Raw genomic sequence first — 19,243 nt, 5'->3', positions numbered from 1 at the left:
CTCAGACAGAGAGTCTGAGGCAGCTGCCTTTGTTATCATTCATTTCTTTCCTATTCTTAGCTTAGCCAGCCTTCTGAGATGAAACCTTTTCTTCTATTCTTTTTAGTATAGTTTTAATGTAATGTATATCATAAAATAATCAACCAAGCCTTCTGAACCATGGAGTCAACATTCTCGTCTCTTCCCTCACCTGAAAACCCCTGTGAACACGGTCACCCCCGCCAAGGGGGTGATGCTCTGGAAGAACACCAGGACTGGCACCTCCTGCCCTCTGCCACAGGAAAGTCAAACATTCCCATTGATTAACCAGGCATTGAACTGGGCCAGAAAAGTCTGGAATAGCATTTGAGCACCTAGTTTGAATCGTATGAAACATTTCACATGGAAGATATGCTGCTACTGAGAAAAAAATGGTTTTTTATTCATGTATTCTATCTAGTTCATGAAATTAGAAGTCAATGGAAGCACTATTCAACATTATGTCCTAATTACAATTGGGACAATTGTACAATTACAATTACAAGTGAGGAGGAGATACTGAATACTGTTTTATTGGTATCTTATTCTGAATATTTCTTAGGAAATTTTTTTGGTTTTTTTGCTCATGTGTGCATGAACATAGAGGCATCAAACAAAATACTAGTTAAACTAAGAACTAATTTGTAGAAGTTCTGGACTGTTTAGTCATTTGCAATAGGGAAATCAAATAAATTAAATCCTTCTGTTATTGCTGCTGATCCCAAACAGAAATAGGGTGCCGGGCATGGCCGGGGCGAGGGGTCCGGGTGCGCCCCGAGCAGCCCCGAGCAGCCGGAGCCGGGAGCCCCCCGGTGGCACCACCTGGTGACGGAACCGCCCCGGAGCGCGTCCCGCGGCCACGGAGGAGCCAACGCCGGGCCCGGGCCGGGCACCGACAGCCGCGGGCCCTGCGCTGAGCCCCAGGGCAGGAGACACCCCAAAATCACCCTGCGCTGAGCCCCAGGGCAGGAGACACCCCAAAATCACCCTGTGCTGAGCCCCAGGGCAGGAGACACCCCAAAATCACCCTGTGCTGAGCCCCAGGGCAGGAGATACCCCAAAATCACCCTGTGCTGAGCCCCAGGGCAGGAGACACCCCAAAATCACCCTGCGCTGAGCCCCAGGGCAGGAGATACCCCAAAATCACCCTGGGGACCGCAGTGGCTTTGTTCTGCATCTTCACAGCCCGGGCTCAGCACGGCTGCCTCCAAGGACAGTTCATTTCCCCAAACCATGGAGAAATGAAATTTCTCTTCCTGGGGCAGAGCTCTGACACCCCTGAGCTGCCCCCAGCCCATGGAGAGACACTGATTGAGCTGAACCTTTAGAAAAAACAAACAAAAAACGCCTTTAATTTAAACCCCATGGAGACACTGATTGAGCTGAACCTGAACGCGAGGCTGGAGATGCTGGTGCCAAGAAGGGAGGCAGCAGCTCAAGGCTCACCCCGAGGAGCAGGGGCTGAGCAGGGGGCTCAGAGCACCCCCCCCCTCTCTCTGGACACCACAGAAGGGCCTGGCTGTGCCATCCCTGCCCAAGGGTCCTGTGGCAGCTGTGCCACAGCTCACCAGGACAGCTGACACAGTGCCAGCTCCAGCCCCTGCCCAGCCAAACCAAGTGGTGCTGTGTGCTGTGACCCAGAGCAGGCTCAGGCAGGACCCAAAATTGTCACAAAGGAAATGAAGCCATGCGTTGATTTTTCACCAGGATGGCGCAAGGCTGGGGCTGTGAACGCCTTGCATAACCCATTTACACAGCACAGCAAGGCACAGGGACCCATCCACCAAAGCACCAGGCTGTCAGCACTGCCACCAGCCCTGGCACCACCTCTCTGGGCACAGGGCGGCCACTCCAGCCATGCTTTGTCCCATCGCAGGCAGGGACGAGCATCTGCCTGCAGAGCAAGGCCATGGCTCAGTCCTGTGCCCAGAATGAAGTTCCTCAGGCCAGCTGGGAGCTCAGGGCAGCTTCTCTTCAGCCCAAGGGCTCTGCTGCCTCCCTCCAGGGCAGGAATGCTGGCAGAATGCCCCTGAGATCAGAAGGGACTCCCCACCAGATCCTGTCCTGGCCCCAGCTCTGTGCCCAAAGGCCTCACACCTTTGTTCTCTCCAAGCATAAAGGGCAGGAAAAAAACCAAATAAACCTAGAAAATCTGCTTGGAGAAGTGTGAGACACACAAACAGCAGGGCCTGGGGGGGCTCCTCAAGGCTGGGGCTGATCCTTGAGCCCACAGCCACAAGAGCTGAGGAACTGTGGAGCAGGGCAAGGGGAGAGTGTCCCTTACAGTAGAGCAGTTGTTTAATGATGATATTTCAGTCTCTGTTAATAGTTCAGTTCAGAATGGACTGGCATGGAAATGTCATTAAAGTCCAGCAGTGTCCTCCTTACCAAAAGCTGCAATATGAACGTAAATTACTGAAACTCTTAATTAAATGCAATGGTGTGGATTTGGAAATGGTTGCATCCTAATATTTACAATGTTGTTCTGAATCTCTCCAGTGACTCTCCAAAATCCTCAACTTTGATTACAGTAATTGCTACCGTGAAACCCAGGTTCCTGCAGGCTCTGCAGAGCAGGGAACTCCCCTCCCTGAAGGTTTTACACCCATTGAGCTGCATCTCCTCAGCAATTAGAGGGCAGCCAGAGCTGGCACCAAACCCAGACACAGCATCTGCAGCCCAGAGGGTCAGACAGAGACCAGAGTCCAGAGGTGGAAAAAAGAGAGAGGAATCATCTTTATTTGTGAAGTGTTAAGAGATGGAACAGTTCAATGCTAAACCAGCAGTAAAGGTGTTAGACTCCCCTGAGCACCTGTCTGCTCACAGGCCCCCGAGTCACGATGGCTCAAGCACAAAGCACAAGCACAAAGCTGTTAAACCTTAAAACCACCCCCAGCCCCGGCTCGCCCTGCCCCTCCCCACTGCACAGACATGAACAACCCTTGGAATAAGTTACAGCAATCATTTATCCAGCATCCAGCTCCTGGCTGCACAGTAACCAAGAGCAGCTTGGCAGGAGCTGACCGGGAGTGTGCCCGACAGGGACACGCCAGGAACGAGCCCTGGCCAGGGAAAGGTGCAGCCTTGCTCCTGGTGATGCACTGGGAAAGACACAAAAACCCCTTCCTGAACCCCCGCAGGTCATCTCCCAACAGCCACCAAAGCAGCTCCTCCCTCACCCCCACAAGCAGGTGGGGCACAGCTGCATTGCCACCCCCCCTCCCCACTCTGTACCAACATGAAATAACCTAGGACAGAGACAGTCAAGAGACCCAGACTACTAGGGACAAAGGATTTACATTTTACAGGTAGAAAAACCCTCCCACGACTCTTTAAAAAAAAAAAAAAAAAAAAAGTGTATTTTATATTCTACAACTTAAAAGTTTCCTTAGAAAGTGAAATAACTGAATCTCAAGGACGCACTAGAATATTCCATGGTGCTATTTTACCAAAAAAAAAAAATTAAAAGAAAACAAAATTGTCCAGACGAGTTCTTCATCTACACATCACCTGGCAGGAGAGAAAGAAAAGCCAGTTAGATAAACCCTGCTGCACTGGGCTGGTGGTAGAGCTGGGCCAGAAGGGGCTCTGGCTTCTCCCAGAGAGCCCCAGCAGGCTCAGACCTGCAGCTCCTGCCCCAGGCACTCACCTGGCCTCTCTCAGTTGGCGTTTCTCTGGCGGACGTTCTTGTCCTTGTGGTTTGTGGCATTGCTCTTCCTGGGGAGGGAGAAGGGAGGTGAGGAAAGGGAGAGCACAAAGCTCCCCCAGCAGCACCCCTCAGCCAGTAATGTCCAAGCAGAGGGTGCAGATCAGATCCTAGAGCAGGGTCAGACACTGGTGCCACCCCAGGGATGTGTGGGGACGTCAAATGAACCATGGTGGGACATCTCCCCCCACTGAGGATTATCCCACACTGTCACAGACAGCTTTTATGAAAAAATCTTTTCTTTAAGATTTTTTCTTCCTGAGAAGCTGAGAGGCCTCAAGAACAAAATGCAAACAATGATTATCTGCTGCTGTGGAATGCAACAAGTAAATCTTTGACTGGCCCATGTTGGATGTTTCTAATTAATGGCCAATCACAGCCCAGCTGTCTCAGACAGAGAGCCTGAGCCACAAGCCTTTGTTATCATTCCTTCCTATTCTATTCTTAGCCAGCCTTCTGATGAAATCCTTTCTTCTATTCTTTCAGTATAGTTTTAATGTAATATATATCATAAAATAATAAATCAAGCCTTCTGAAACATGGAGTCAGATCCTCGTCTCTTCCCTCATCCCTGTGAACACCATCACACCACACCAGCCAGCTTTTATCATTGCATAAAGCTTTTATCTTTGGAGCAGATTCCCTGGCTGGATGAGATGTACCAGTACAAATCTGGCTAAATAGGAACAGGCAAAGAAGGTACTCACAGTGGTGCAGAGCCTCCATCATCGTCTTCACATTCAGGACAGCACAGAAAATAGAAAACAAAAGATAAATAGTCAGGGAAGAGGACATACAAAGTGACCTCTGCCTCCCCTTAAAGCAGTGGGGAGTGCATTCCAGGCAGCCATTCCTCACCATTTGAAACTGGGGAGGGCGAGATCCATCCCCTGTGCTCACCCCCACGGCACCAGGACTTGGGATGGCTCCCAGATCCCAGCACACTCCCAGCAGGTGAAGGGGAAGCCAAACAGGATGTTTCAGGAAGGAGGCTTTAAAAGCAGCAGCAGCAGGAAGCCCTCCTCCCTCCCCACACACGGGTTGTGCTACCAAAACAAACACTGCACACACCACGTTCTGAGCAGCACAGCTAAGGAAACACCTCTGCCAACACGTGCCAAGCCCTGCAGCCTTTCACCAGCTCCCTGAGACCTGCCACCTCCCAACAGGAGGCTCCCAGGTGTCTCCTTTGCTCCCCATCACCTTTTCTCCAGCCCTGGCTCCCCTTCAGTCCTGGGCACCAGGATCTGCCCATGGCTGGTGAGAGGACAGGGACAGACACATCTGGAACTACCTTTACTTACCATGAGAGGTGGCACCCAGCAGCACAGAAAGGAAGAGTGGACAGGTAACACCAGCAAGGATATCACCCCTAAGACAGGCCAGACTGTCCCCATCCCAGGCCAGACTGTCCCCACCCCATCCCAGCAGGGTCCAGCTCACAGAAAGTTCTGGAGGGAATGTGTTATAGGAGCCTTCTTGAGCCAGGTTTAATAAGCTCTCAGAGGTCTGTAACACACCCAAGGTAGCTCAGCTACCTTTGGAGGCATAAAAAACAGCAGGGTGGCTTCTGTGGCGGTGTTGGAAACAAAAAGATTTAATAAAAGGCAAAATAACAAACAGAGAAAAACTAAGCCAGGTGCAGGAGGTCCTTGCTCCGGGTAAAACACCTCACAAAAACCATTAGTTTCTTTGTTCACTTTTTCTAGTAAATTGCCCAGCCAGGACTTTTTGGTTTCTGTCCAATTGGCCATCCTGAAGTTTGAGATGAAGCCTCCCAGGCCTACGAGGTGGCTTTTTTCGCCTAATCGAGGAGAGAAACTTCTGGGCTTCTTTCCTTTTTGAGGGGACAAAAGGGAGTTTTGTCACTCCATCAACAGGAAGCACATTCCTATAGGAACTGGCTCAGACAGGCCTCACTGTCACCCCTCAGGAGGGGCAAAGCTACAGAGATTTTGGGGCAGAAAAAAACCCAAATTATACCAGGAAAGTGGGGGCAAAGCTACAGAGATTTTGGGGCAGAAAAAAACCCAAATTATACCAGGAAAGTGGGGGCAAAGCTACAGAGATTTTGGGGCAGAAAAAAACCCAAATTATACCAGGGAAGTGGGGGCAAAGCTACAGAGATTTTGGGGCAGAAAAAAACCCAAATTATACCAGGGAAGTGGGGGCAAAGCTACAGAGATTTTGGGGCAGAAAAAAACCCAAATTATACCAGGGAAGTGGGGGCAAAGCTACAGAGATTTTGGGGCAGAAAAAACCACTTTATACCAGGGCAGTGTAAAGCCATGTGTGGTTATCAAAGGGGTGTGATGCTGTCTCCTCATCCATGAGCATTTGGGAACTTGAGCTCCTCTTGCCAAGGAGCATCAGGACATTTCAGCACATTTACCTGTCTGTCAAAGCATCTCCTACAGCTCTGACAGATCAGCATCCCACAGACCTGGACTGACGGCACCACAAACCTGATCACAAAGCGTTTTTGCTGGGAGATGCAGCTACGACATCTTTAGGACAGGGGTGCCAGAGGGGAAAACACCTGCTGGTTTCAACTGCCTGGAGTGGAATTCCAAGCCCTGCAATCAGGGCGGGGATCTGACATTTATTCCCTGTGCTGCTCCTCTCCCGAGCCTGCTCCTGCAGGGGGCCGGGGGCTCCGCAGGGTCCCGGGCAGGAAGGATGCAGAGCATTCACACCGCATTGTTAACAGCATCAGATAAAGGAGCTGACACAATGCAGATCCCCGGCGATAAGGAAAGGGAGGAGCCGCTGCTTCCAGAACAGATTAAAGATAGCACCGGGTCTTTTGAGATCCAGGATGTGCTGATGTGATGACCCAAAACATCCTGAACTGAACACAAGTTCAGCTGATCCCGGTTTTGCAGAGCCACTGACACAGCTCTCAGCACCACAAAAGCTCTGGTAATTTATTTACAAACCACCTTGTCCAGAGCGGGAGCTGCCAAAGCAAACCCAGCCCTGCAGACACTCAAGCAGAGGAACTGGTGAGACAAAGGGTCAGGCTGACCTGCTCAGAATCCTCTCCTGCTCCAGATCTCACTGCAGCACTGCCACAAACAGCGCAACTCCAGGCAGCCTCACAGCTGAATCACAGCCTGGTTCCTCAAAGGCCCTCAAACCACCCTTGGTCTGAGAGAGGGACCTCAGAACCACCCCTGCAAGCTGCAAACCACCTGATCTTCCCACACTGTTTGGTGTGACTTCAGGGTTTACCCCAGAACCTCGGGTCCCTCCCCTGATGATTCCCTCCCAGGTGTGTCAGTCACCTCTCCTTTCCCCTGCCAGCACTGTCTGTCAGTCCTGGAATTCCAGAAGGAGTCTGGAGTGTCCTAACTCTTTGTTTCTATTGTCTCATATTGTCCTAATTGAAATCGTCCAAATTATTATTACTCTAATTATATTACTATTTTTATAGTATATAAATTTGTAAATTATATATATATAAATTTTATCTATAAATTCTATATATAATTTTATAGATATATAAATTTCATATATAACTTTTATAGAGATATATTTATATATACATTTATATATAAAATTTCTATATTTTTATGTATAAATATGTGTATATATATATAAATATGTAAATTTAGATATGATTTTCATATATATATGAATTTTATATATATAAATTATATATATAAAATTCATATATAAAAAATATATATAGATGTATATAAAATAAATATATAAAATATAAATAAATATATATAATATTAAAATTCATATAAATATAAAATATGAAAATTTATATATAAATATAAAAATATGAAACTCCACTATAAAAATATAAAAATATGGAAAATTAATATATATAAAAATATAAAAATTATGACAATTCATATATATATATATATATATATGAATTTTATATACATACAAAAATCTTTAAAATGTTAAAAACAAGCGAGATCAGGCATTTTTTCACCAAAAACCCCATCTGCCTCTTACCGTCAGGAACCTCATCTGGCTTCCTCCTCTTCTCGTAGATGAAGATGATGGTGACCAGGACCAGCACCTCTGCCACGATGCCCAGGAAGGGCCAGAGCGCTGCCAGGCGGCTGCGCACGCGCAGGTTCACGGTGGCATCGCCCGTGCCCAGCGAGTTGGTGGCGTTGCAGAAATAATCCCCCGTGTCCTGCTCGATGTCCAGCTTCAGGATCCGCAGCTCGGTCTTGTTGCCGCTGGATTTGATGATGTACCTGCCAGAGGCGTTCTCCAGGCGCTGCGGGCAGGAGGGATGGGGGAAAATGGGGATTTATAGGGTCGGGTGTTCGCAAAAATTAAAATGAGTACTCTGTGTGTTGTGTTAGAAAGTTATGCTGTATTGTGGAAAATGATTGGCTCTTCACAAATATTAAAATTAATATTGTATGTGCTATGTTAGAAATTTGATTGGCTCTTCGCAAACATTAAAATAAGTACTCTGTGTTATGCTAGAAATTGTGCTGTATTGTGAAAAATGCTTATTTTATGATTGGCTCATATTAAAATGAATACTCTATGTGTTATGCTAGAAATTGTGCTCTATTCTGAAAAATGCGTATTTAACGATTGGCTCTTTGCAAATATTCAAATGAATACTCCATGTGTTATATTAGAAAGTTATGCTGTATTGTGAAAAATTATTGGCTCTTCACAAATATTAGAATTAATATTGTATGCGCTATGTTAGAAATTTGATCGGCTCCTCACAAATATTAAAATAAATACTCTATGTGTTATGTTAGAAATTATGCTGTATTGTGAAAAATGCGTATTTTATGATTGGCTCTTTGCAAATATTAAAATGAATACTCTATGTGTTGTGTTAGAAAGTTATGCTGTGTTGTGAAAAATGATTGGCTCTTCACAAATATTAAAATAAATACTCTATGCGTTATGCTAGAAATCGTGCTCTATTGTGAAAAATGCATATTTTATGATTGGCTCTTTGCAAATATTCAAATGAATACTCCATGTGTTATATTGGAAAGTTATGCTGCATTAATCTCTTTTAAGTAGTGTGGTAAATATACCACAACTTTTAGGTAGTGTGGTAATTATACCACCACTTTAGGTTGTAGCATAATATTAAAATAGAAACTATGCTATGTAAGATACTTGTTGTAACTAGCTCAATGTAAAAAAATGTGTTTTATGATTGGCTCTTTGCAAACATTCAAATGAATATTATATGTGTTATGTTATAAAGTTTTGCTGTGTGGAAAAATGGGTATTATAGGATTGGCTCTTCACAAATATTAAAATGAATATTACAAGTGTTTTATTAGAAAGTTATGCTGTATTAAGAAAAATGTGTATTTTATGATTTGCTTTTGGCAAATATTAAAATGAATACTCTATGTGTTATGTTAGAAAGTTACCTGTATTAATTTTCTTAAGTACTGTGTGTCCTTTTTCAGGCTTATTTTGCCCAGAAAGAGGTACCCAGACTGTTCCTAACTCTTTGTTTTTATTGTCTCATATTGTCCTAATCCAAATTGGTCAAATTTTTGTTACTCTAATTATATTACTATTTTTATAATGATTTTATTACTATTAAACCTATAAAATTTTAAAAACAGCTGATTGGCATTTTTCACAAGGAAGAAGAGGGTGATGGGTTTCTCTTAGAGCTAGGTTTTATGAACTTTTAGAGAACTTATCACACTTGAGATAGCTCAGCTACCCCAAATGGCTTAAAATTAGCAGGATGGCTTTTGAGGTAGTGTTGGAAACAGAAAAAAGTTTAATAAAAGGCAAAATAATGAAGCTCTTACAGAGGAAAACTGAGCTAGAACATCCCATAAAAGGGATTATTTCTTTCCTTCTCTTCCTTTTCCAGTGAATTACCCAGGTGGGACCTCTTGGCCTCTGACCAATTGGATAGCCCCAGGTCTGAGGCGTCTTTGTACCAAATTGGGAGAGAAATTTCTGGGCTTTTTGCCTTTTCAAGCATTAAAATAATAATTTAGTCACTCCATCAACAGGGAGAACATCGGGGCAGTGCTGAGAAATCCTTTTTTCTGGGGAGCACTGAGCTTTGGAATAACTCTGGCGCCACAAGGACAGGGCAGGAGGGGAGAAGGAGAAAACACCAGCACTTACCCCATGCCCACTTTTGTGCCAGGACCAGGTGGTGACAGCAGGGAAGGAGGGATTCTTGCAGGTCAGCACCCCTGTGTCCCCCTCATTGCCATGCTCTGACTTCTTGTACGCCGTCACCTGGGGGGGTACTAGGCAAAAGGGGGAAAAAAAAAATCAGATTTGGACATCTCATTATAGAAATCACAGAGATTTGTGTTTCCTGCAGCTCACCTCAACAAAATCAGCCACCCCAAAATCTCAGTCAGGTTGCTCCTCTCACTACTTTGGCATTTTTTAAAGAGCATCAAGCTGCTTCAGGAAAGGCTCAGAGAGATTTGTGCAGCAGGTTTTGTCCCTCTGTGCATTATTCCTGTGGGAACATGCCCACAGAAGGGTGGTTTGATGCCAGATCTCAGGGCTGGGAGCAGCTTTTTCCAGCTGAAAAGACACTTTCTGCTTTAAAATCACCTTTCAAGCAGAAATTCAGTTGTAAGTATGTGTTCCAAATGCATCTTGTTGATCTTTCAAAGGCTTGTGAATGGAGGGTGCTGTCAGTCAGATATATTTTAATGGTAAAGATAGAAAACTCTACCAGGACAGGGGGTCTGGACCATTATGGAGCAGCATGATGCAAAATCTTCCCAGGGAGTTTTTGGGTCTGTTAGAAATGGGAATTTCAGTATAAAAGCAATGCATCTGTCAGCATACATAATGGGAGTCCCACTTGTGGGAATTTGTTTGATTGTTTGCATCATGTATGAAATATATGAATATGCAACAAGCTATTGCTTTTTAAAGTGTCGTTTAAAACACTTTTTAATTGATGTTTTGTGGAGGCCTGGTTGCAAATAACTTGTACAGTGATTAGCTCTGAAATATAAGCTTTTTTATTTAGTCAACAACCTCCAGCAAAGTGTTCAGGAGGTCACAGCTTCCCCACATCCCCTCCTCAGACCCCAGGAGCAAAGGGATGAAATTACCAGAAATATTCACTTGTCCTCTGATCTGTGGGTTGGCTTCAAAGATGCACTCGTAGATGCCAGAGTGCTCCTCCATCGTCCCCTCAATTCTGCCAAAAACAGGACTCAGGTAAGCACAACTTGACAGCAAAATTTAATTTATCCAGAGATTCTGACCCTCCACACTTGGGGAATCACACACACAACAGCATCAGCAGCCTCCTCCATAGGAAATTTCTGTCACTGTAGAAAGAACACGAGCACACAGCGCTGCTCTCGAGGTGAAGAAGAAAAGGGAAGTTTATTTTCTGACTTTAACATTTGTAGTTTTTTAAAAGTGACAGTGGATTGGAAGGTGACAGTGCCACCTCTGCAATGACACTGGACAAACCAACAGTCCATCAAATTTTTTCTCCTCCATAAAAGAATGCAAAACATTGAGTTATTTACAGAAAGTGTGTGAGAAAGTTTGCTACAAGAATGTCAACATCAGAAGGCTTAGAAAAATCTTAAAAAAAAAAAATCAGAACAACCAATGTCCCCCCATTCCAGCAGAATATTTATGTTGCACCGTGTACCTACAGCAAGCCAAGCCTCCTCACACACTGAGGGTGGCAGAACAGGGTTTGATGCTCACCATGTCTATCAAGTTCTGATCACTGTTCCAGCTCAGTGAAACACATGGCAAAGATCACCCAGGCCGTGCTGCTTTGGATTGATCCCCTCACAGAGGAAAAAAAACCTCACATTCTCCTTCCTGTAAAGCTGCTGCAATGAGATTTAGTGGATTATGCAGCCCAGCAACAAACATCCCATTCTGCTGCTCAGTAATACCCACTCGAGGGAAGGGGCCCACACTTTGTCCCATGGCTGCACTGGGACAAGGAGCTGTTTGTTGATTCTGCCCTGCACGGCTCTTCCCACTTCCAAAAACCACTCAGCTGAGGAATTGAGGTCACACGAGGGAGGCTGGGTTATAAATACTTTAATCCTTGTTCAGCTCCCTGTTGCTATGGGGAGACAGGCACGTCTGCAGTGCCACACAAAGGGACATGATGCCTCCACAGCTGCTGGGTCACTGCCAGCCAGGCCTGAGTGTAATCAGAAAGGAAAGCTCACTGCACTGCCACAATAAGGCTGCTATTCCTGCACCCAACTCCTTCTGGGACCCTGGGAAGGGAAACTCCAAGTAGAAATAACATGTGTCACCCTTATTTTTTAAGGTTTTCCAAGCCTTCTGACGTTTACGTTCTTGTAACAAACTTCCTGTAAATAACTGATTGTTTTGCATTATTTATAGAGGAAGAGAAATTTGATGGACTGTTAGTTTGTCCAGTGTCATTGGAGAGGTGGCACTGTCACCCTCCAATCCACTGTTACTTATAGAAATCTATAAATGTCAGAAAATAAACTTCCCTTTTTTCACCTTGAAAACAGCAGTGTGTTGTTCTGTGTCCTATAGTGACAAACTGGAGCCTCTTGCTGGTGGCCTGCCCAGAGCAGGGTTCCTTCAAAGCTCTGGAACGCTGAACAGCCAGAGTCCAGCTGAACACCTGCTTAAAATCAGGAAATCTCTTTCTAAGAGGATATTTGTGGCACAAAACTGCCCCTTTCTCCTCCTTTTCGCTGCCCATAAAGGAGAGTGCTGGGCCTCACCAAAACTCTGTTAACCCCACCCCATCAACAGAGCTGCAAGAACTCAGCCCTGGTTCCAGCTGAAGCAAACACCAGCTGCTTTCTGGGGTAAAAACCCTGCCTGTGCCCAGGTTCTGACCTTGCCCTGACACTCACATGTAGCTGGTAGAAGCACCCGAGTTGCTGTCCTCCTGCAGGGTCTTCTCCTTGTGAATCCACTTGTGGCCAGTGATGGGGAGTTGTGGTGCAGATATGCTACAGCTCAGGGTCACCTTGTCAGGACCCACAGTGACATTAGTAACAATTTCTGGACCTGCATTGATAAAAAAATTGGATTTAAGTTAACCCAGGGTACAACAGAGCTGACACGGTGCCCAAGAACCTGCAATGCAAACCCCACAGAGCTCCTTGTCTCTATTCCCAGCTCCCACTTACCTTCACACAGCTCCCTACCACACCTGGCCAGCAGCAGGGTGTCCCCAAGGGCAGCTGAGCAGCCCTGGGATGGCCCTGCAGCTGCTCCCCCCAGGAGCAGGCTGGCTGCTGTGTCCTGCACCACTGGAATGTCCGTGTCCCTGCCAGGGCTGCAGCCCCAGTGCTCAATAAGCAATGGAAAAGGTCACTCTGAAGGGCAGAGCACGGCTCTGCTGCTGCTGGGAGCCACCACAGAGCTCATGTGCCAACACCTCCCAGCACCTGAGCAGCTCCAGACACCTGCAGGGAGCACAGAGGGCAGCCAGGACCCTCTGCAGTGAGACAGGATTGCGTGACAGCCCCAAAGGGTTTGGGGAGAATGGCTCCAGGGAGAGCACAGAGCCCTGGCTCCGAGAGGTCCTGGGCCTCCTCCATGTGCCAGGCAGCAGTAAATTATGCAAGCTAAGATGACTCAGGCATTTCTACTCGTAAGAGGCTGTCCGAGAAGGCAAGCTGCCATCAGCAGCACCACTGCACGGCCCCAGTGCCACTACAGCCCCTACCCTCCCACCCCATTCCTGCCAGGTCTGACAGGCACTTGGCATTTCCTCCTATCCAAATGCCACTGGAAGAAGGGTCCTGCTGGAGCTCTGCACTCCATTCCTGCTGGAAAGGCAGCTCTCCTAACTCCAGCACTCACAGGGAGACCTCAGCAGGATTTTATCCCCCTCCCAGTTTCTAGCTCTGGAAGCAGCCTGGGTGCTGCAACACTGTGAGTGGGAACCTGTCACAGACATCCTTTATGGAAAAATCTTTTCCGTAGGATTTTTCCTCCTGAGAAGCTGAGAGGCCTCAGGAACAAAATGCAAACAATGATTATCTGCTGCTGTGGAATGCAACAGGTGCATCTGGGATTGGTCTCATGTGGTTGTTTCTAATTAATGGCCAATCACAGTCAGCTGGCTCAGACAGAAAGTCTTTGTTATCATTCCTTTTTCTATTCTTAGCCAGCCTTCTGATGAAATCCTTTCTTCTATTCTTTTAGTATAGTTTTAATAGAATATATATCATAAAATAATAAATCAAGCCTTCTGAAACATGGAGTCACAGCCTCGTCTCTTCCCTCATCCTGAGACCCCTGTGAACACGGTCACAGGAACCCAGCCACATCCACAGGACAAGCAACACCACCAACACTCAGGTGTCACACAGACACGGCCATTTCAAAAACGGTTGCATCTCAGACCTCAAAGCAAGATTTGTTTTTTTTTTCCCCCACCAAGAGTCTGGGTTCACCAGCACGGAAGCGAGCTGAAAGCAGGGCTGCTGCAAGGAGAAGGAGCTGGATGAGCTGCAAGGAAGGGCTGCTGGTCAGTGGTGGTTGGGGAAGAGTCGACCACAGAATGAAGGTTTAATTCTGCAGCCAGGCGCTCAGGGAAGCAGCAACTTCCAGGTTCTTTGGCTCCGGAAAAGGCGCGGGATGGCCGGAGGGCGAATTTTTTGATCGGGGAGAAGCCACAACCCTTTTTGAGCAGCGGGTCAAGTCACAGGTAGTGGTGGTGGTTTGGGGGGACATCAACACAGGGTGGGAGTCTCTGACTTCTACAGCTGGGGTGGGAGGGTGGGGAGAGCTTTCAGGACACGGGTGCGGGGGTGAGCACGGCGGGAGACTCGAGACACCGGTGTCCGAGCAAAGTGCCAAGGCCTCGGCGTGCGGCCACTCACGTTCGATGACAAAAACGTTCGCCTGGGAACGGATCCACTTGACTTTGGGGCTCTTCGACAAGTGGTTGCGGTCGGGGTCGTTGCTGGCCCTGCACTCGTACATGCCCGAGTCGTCGGCCGTGAGGTTGGCGATGGAGATGGTGCTGGTGGAGTGCAGGTTGTAGGTGGCGTTGATTTTGACACGGTCCTGCCGTGCGCCATCCCAGAGCTGGGCATGGGTCTCATTGGGGTCGTTGCCCTCAAACCACCACTGGATCTCGGGGATGGGATTGCCAATCGCCTCGCAGTACAGCTCCACGCTGTCCTGAGCCAGTCTCTTTTGAGACAGCGGTGACTTTATAAAACCAGCTATGAGTTGGAGAGGTATTAGTGCAAAGTGTTAGTGCAAAGCAAGAACTCACCTTCCACCAGCAAAAACAACCCTCGGCGGCTGAGCAGAGGCTGCAAGCTGTGTGCACATCAGTGTGCTCATCCCTCCCTCCCCTCCGCACTCTGAGCTCTGCCTGGCTCGCTTGCATTCTGCATTTCCACTGCAAAACCAGCACTCGGTTCGTGCCACTATCCAAACTGGATGCCCCACCTGCTGTGAGGGACAGCCCAAGGCCCCTAAGCACAATAAAACCACTCAATTTGTGTTTCAGGGGCTTATGCAGCCCCCACATTCCCCAGCCTGGTGCTGCACAGTCACATCAGCATGGAAAGCTGGGGACAGCAAGGCAGCAGGACCCTGAGCCCCCTCAGAGCCAGTTTTATGAAGACAACTGCGGTGGGAAAAGAGCTTCAGTGAGCCCCTGTGGCCTCAAGAGGAACGTGTCTGTTCCCCCTCACTGCACAGCCCTGGGCTGCCTGACTAATTTGGAGCTGGCCGGGGTCCAGGCCCCCCCCTTGCTGAGCCATGGCACAGCCACACGTACCAGCCACAGCCACACGGACCAGCCCACACCCTCCTTCCATCCCTCAGCCCCTCAAAGTGCCCAGCAGGCACCCCTGAGCACAACCCCGAGGCCAGAACTTTTTTGGGAGAGGCAGAAAGTCTCGCAGACCGCAAGATGTCACGAGGCAGGTGAGGAAAAGTGTAAATTTGTTGTCATACGAACAGAGAAATCTGATTTTTCATCTCGGGCAAGACCAGCCTGCAGAGCTGAACTGGCAACCAACACAGCAGAGGCACAGGCAGCAGCTGCAGGCTGGAATTTGGGTGTTTTTCACTCTGCCCTTGCAGCCAGAGGGTTCAGTGCTGGAATCAGCCAGTTCAAAGGTCGGTCCCTATTGGAATTAAATACCTGCAGTGCAGCTGCCAAACAACCTCGGGCTCCAGGGCAGCAGCCCCAGCTCCAGGAGCCCTTCCCAGGGCGGGCAGGAAGGGGGAGGCTCAGCAGCTCCACTTGGAGAAAAACCATCAGGCACAAGCAGAGCTCACTACGTGACCCAGCCCCAGCCAGATTTCAGAAGGAGCTTGAGACACATCCTTCCTGTACTAACAGGCACCCCAAGAACCTTCCAGGAATTAATTAGCTCTGTTAAAAGCACTTTGTGATTGCACACAACCCTCCACGGATGCACCATGACGTACAGGCACAGAGGAACTGGGCTTAGAAGAAGTTTTTGGGGGTTTTGAAAGCCTGGAGATGTTTTAACAGGAAATCCTAAGAGGAAGAAATCAGTGTCACAAACCCAAGTTTGCTCAAACTCTAGAAAGACACAAGTTAGCCCGTAAGCTAAGCTTGATTCCTAGAGAAATTAATTCCATGTTTTTTAAGGAAAAAGTAGCTTTTCTTACTAAAGCTATGAAAGTTTTGAAGAATAAGCATGGCTGAAAGAGAAAGGATCCCTCATTGTGGGGTGACCAAGGCACTCCTAGGAGAAAGCAGACACCAATTTATCCAAGCAGGAGGTTCAGGGGTACCCAGAGGTGTTATGGGATGGGGCCATCAGCTGGGTTCCACCCCCAGAACCACGCCAGAAGGGTTTTTTCCACACCACAGCCTTGTGATCAAACACTCCCAAGGCTGCCAAGCCCTGGAACTGCCCACAGCACTTTGTGTGAGCCCGTCTGCTGCAAGCGCAGCCCGAATTAAAGCGGGAGCTGGTAAAGATCAAGGGGTTTACAGCTACAAGGTGATTACTGTACGCTGACAAAATAAGCTCTGCAAGGTTATTTGCTCCGAGTTAGAGGGTGCCTCGTGCAGTTCAAACAGGTTAAAAGGCTCCAGCAAGCAGCAGCAAGCACCACTCACATTCCCGTGGGATTAATGCCCTCCCTGGGCTCTCTGGGCTGAGGAAAATGCCTGTGGAGCTCAAGGTACAGGAGAATGACCAGCAGAAAACCACTGGGATCAATCAGGGGTGCTGCCACATTTTCCAGAGAGCGAGAGGCTGCAAGTGGGGCAGTTCAAACAGGTTAAAAGGCTCCAGCAAGCAGCACTCACATTCCCATGGGATTAATGCCCTCCCTGTCCTGAGCAGGAAATCCCAACCGTGGGCTCTCTGGGCTGGGGAAAGCGCTTGTCCAGCCCAAGGTACAGGAGAATGACCAGCACAAAACCACTGGGATCCCTCAGGGCTGCTGCCACATTTTCCAGAGGGTGAGAGGCTGCAAGAAGGGCTCAGCTCCCAAAGCCCAGACGCTCCCCACAGGGCTGAGCCCGGATGCCTCCCCGGGCACGGCGCGGTATCCGAGCCAGCAGGACAGCAGGGGAGGCAGGGAGAGAGCCGATAACATTCTCCAGAGTCACCTTCAGACTAAAAACAACCTCTCCCCCCGCAGAGGGAGGAGTCCCCGGGGTGCTCACAGCAGTGGGACGTGCTCGGGGTGGCAGAGCCTGGCCAGAGCCCCGCTGGGTCCGTGTTCCTGCCTGGCCTGAGCTTTGATTCTCGGTTTGGGAAGGGGATCGTTGAGGATCTAACCCTTTTTCTGCCATTTAAAAGAGCTATAAAAGCTGCCCTTAAGCTTTGCACAGCCAGGTCAAAGTCAGGGTCCCTCCCCCTGAGGGCACAGAGTCCAGACACAAACTGACCCATGCTCTGTGGGGCGAGCTGCTACGCAGTGTGCTCCATTAAGCCAAACCTAAACCTGCTCAGAGGCCAAACCCCATTCTCTAAACCCCAGTGTGCTCCATAAAGCCAAACCTAAACCTGCTCAGAGGCCAAACCCCAGTCTCCAGCCCCTAATCTCCATAAAGCCAAGCCACTGATGAGAGGCCAAACCCCACTCTGCTCCCTGGAGGCACCAGCACAGCTCCACACCAAGCCCAGGCATGGCCAGGCAGGACATGGGCATTACACAACTGATGGGCCAGCTCGGTTTTTCCAGGGTTTTTCCCACCCAGGGCAGGAATTGCCTCCTCCCCATCCCACTGGTGCCAGTCCCAGGCTGGAGAAACCCTCAGGAACCCCTCGGGGGCACAGAGGGAGCGGGATGTGGCCAAGGCGGGCAGCTCCAGGTGAAAATTGTGAGGTTTAGAAGGAGGCTCTGCCCTGCAGAATTAAAACGCAATTCTGTAAAAAGAAATTATTAGAACACACACTTTCCATGACCCACACACTCCTTCAGTCTTAAGGTTCGGTTCTACCGGGCTGAATTAAGTGCAAATAGGCTACAAATTGTTTAAGAATTCAAAACGCCGAGCAGCCAGGACCAGCGACCGAACCGAGCCGCTTCCATCCGCACCTCGGGCACGGGGAGAGCCCGGCCGGGTTCGCCGTGAGCTCCTCCCAAACCTGCGGGGGTGAAAGGGGGAGCCCAGCCCCGGGCAGAGCTCCCGGTGCCCACCGGGGGCTGCGGAGCCGCCGCCCCGCACCGGAGCCGCTCCGCCCCGCGGATTATCCCAAACATCTTTAAGGTTTTTTAAAGCCCCGGGGGGGACTCGTCGCTGCTCCTCAGCCACGGAAACCGGAGAAGCGGCTGCGGGGAATAAACTCCTGGGTGTTCCTAAGGAGAAAACAACCCAGCGCGGTCCCGGTCGCTCCTCCGGTTTAAGAGATCACCGGGCACGCGGCGCATCCTCCGCTCGATCTCCGGGACTGCCCGACGGCTGCGCCGAGCCCAGCCCGGCCCGGCCATGCCCGGATAACCCCAGGGCGCCTCCGCTCCCCCGGCCCCGCCCGCCGCGGACGTGCCCCGCCGCAGGCGCCCGCGCCGCCGCTCCTCCCCCCACACCCGCCGCTCCCGGAGCCGGCCCGGAGCCCACCCGCGGGGCCGGGATTCTGCCCAAGCCCCTCGGAGCCCCCGCGGAACGTCCCTCGGTCCAACCCCCCCCGCCAACCCCCCGCCACCCCGGTCCGCCTGAATGGATCCCCCCGCAGCCCAGAGCCAGCCCGGCTCGCCCCGGTCCGGTCCGTACTTGTCCCCGCGGCGCCGGCGGCCATCGAGCACAAGACGAGCAGCGCCAGGACCGCGCGCGTTCCCGCCGCGCCCGCCGCCATCTCCGCACGCGCCCCCGCCGCGCCGCGCGCGCGCTATAACCGCGACCGGGGGCACCGGGGGGAGGCGGGGCCACATGGAGCACCGCCCCCTCGCCCCCCGCCGTTCAGCCAATCGCACGGCGCTGCGCCGCGCAGACCCCGCCCATTCGGCGCGGCGCGGCCAATCAGAGATGAGATCCCGCCGAGCGCCCGCCTTCTCCTCTCTCCTGGCCCCGAGGGCAGAGCCGGTTCGGGCCGGTCCCGCCCGGCCGCGCCCACTTACCGGGAC

The 19,243-nt window shown here is 49.7% G+C and overlaps 1 protein-coding gene across 2 annotated transcripts; it reads right to left on the bottom strand.

The window, feature by feature from the left end:
- Window positions 1–2,730: 2,730 nt before the first annotated feature.
- On the bottom strand, window positions 2,731–19,018 carry BSG (basigin (Ok blood group)). Of its 2 annotated transcripts, XM_066566271.1 has the most exons (9): window positions 18,894–19,011; window positions 14,551–14,898; window positions 12,568–12,724; window positions 10,798–10,886; window positions 9,839–9,966; window positions 7,700–7,973; window positions 4,432–4,456; window positions 3,668–3,735; window positions 2,731–3,528 (listed from the first exon to the last, which is right to left on the bottom strand). In XM_066566271.1, exons 1-8 carry the CDS (start codon window positions 18,973–18,975, stop codon window positions 3,678–3,680), a joined length of 1,161 nt encoding a protein of 386 aa, XP_066422368.1. In that variant the 5' UTR covers window positions 18,976–19,011; the 3' UTR covers window positions 2,731–3,528; window positions 3,668–3,677. The 2 variants fall into 2 exon arrangements, with proteins under 2 accessions (XP_066422368.1, XP_066422367.1); XM_066566270.1 differs by lacking the exon at window positions 14,551–14,898 and having other exon boundaries at window positions 18,894–19,018.
- Between the last annotated feature and the right edge of the window lie 225 nt (window positions 19,019–19,243).

This window comes from Molothrus aeneus, chromosome 27, assembly GCF_037042795.1.
Source record: "Molothrus aeneus isolate 106 chromosome 27, BPBGC_Maene_1.0, whole genome shotgun sequence".
NCBI lineage: Eukaryota > Metazoa > Chordata > Aves > Passeriformes > Icteridae > Molothrus > Molothrus aeneus.
The sequence above is the reverse complement of the archived record's forward strand: the minus strand, read 5'-3'. Positions and strand labels throughout refer to the sequence as shown.

Bases quoted from the DNA above. Each gene is read 5' to 3' on its own strand.
- BSG (XM_066566271.1), bottom strand. From the start codon at position 18,975: ATGGCGGCGGGCGCGGCGGGAACGCGCGCGGTCCTGGCGCTGCTCGTC. The intron at 9,967-10,797 runs GTAATTTCATCC...CCTTTTGCCTAG, and splicing joins AGGACAAGTGAATATTTCTG to TACCCCCCCAGGTGACGGCG. The intron at 3,736-4,431 runs GTGAGTACCTTC...CTCCCTCCCCAG, and splicing joins GATGGAGGCTCTGCACCACT to GAAGAGCAATGCCACAAACC.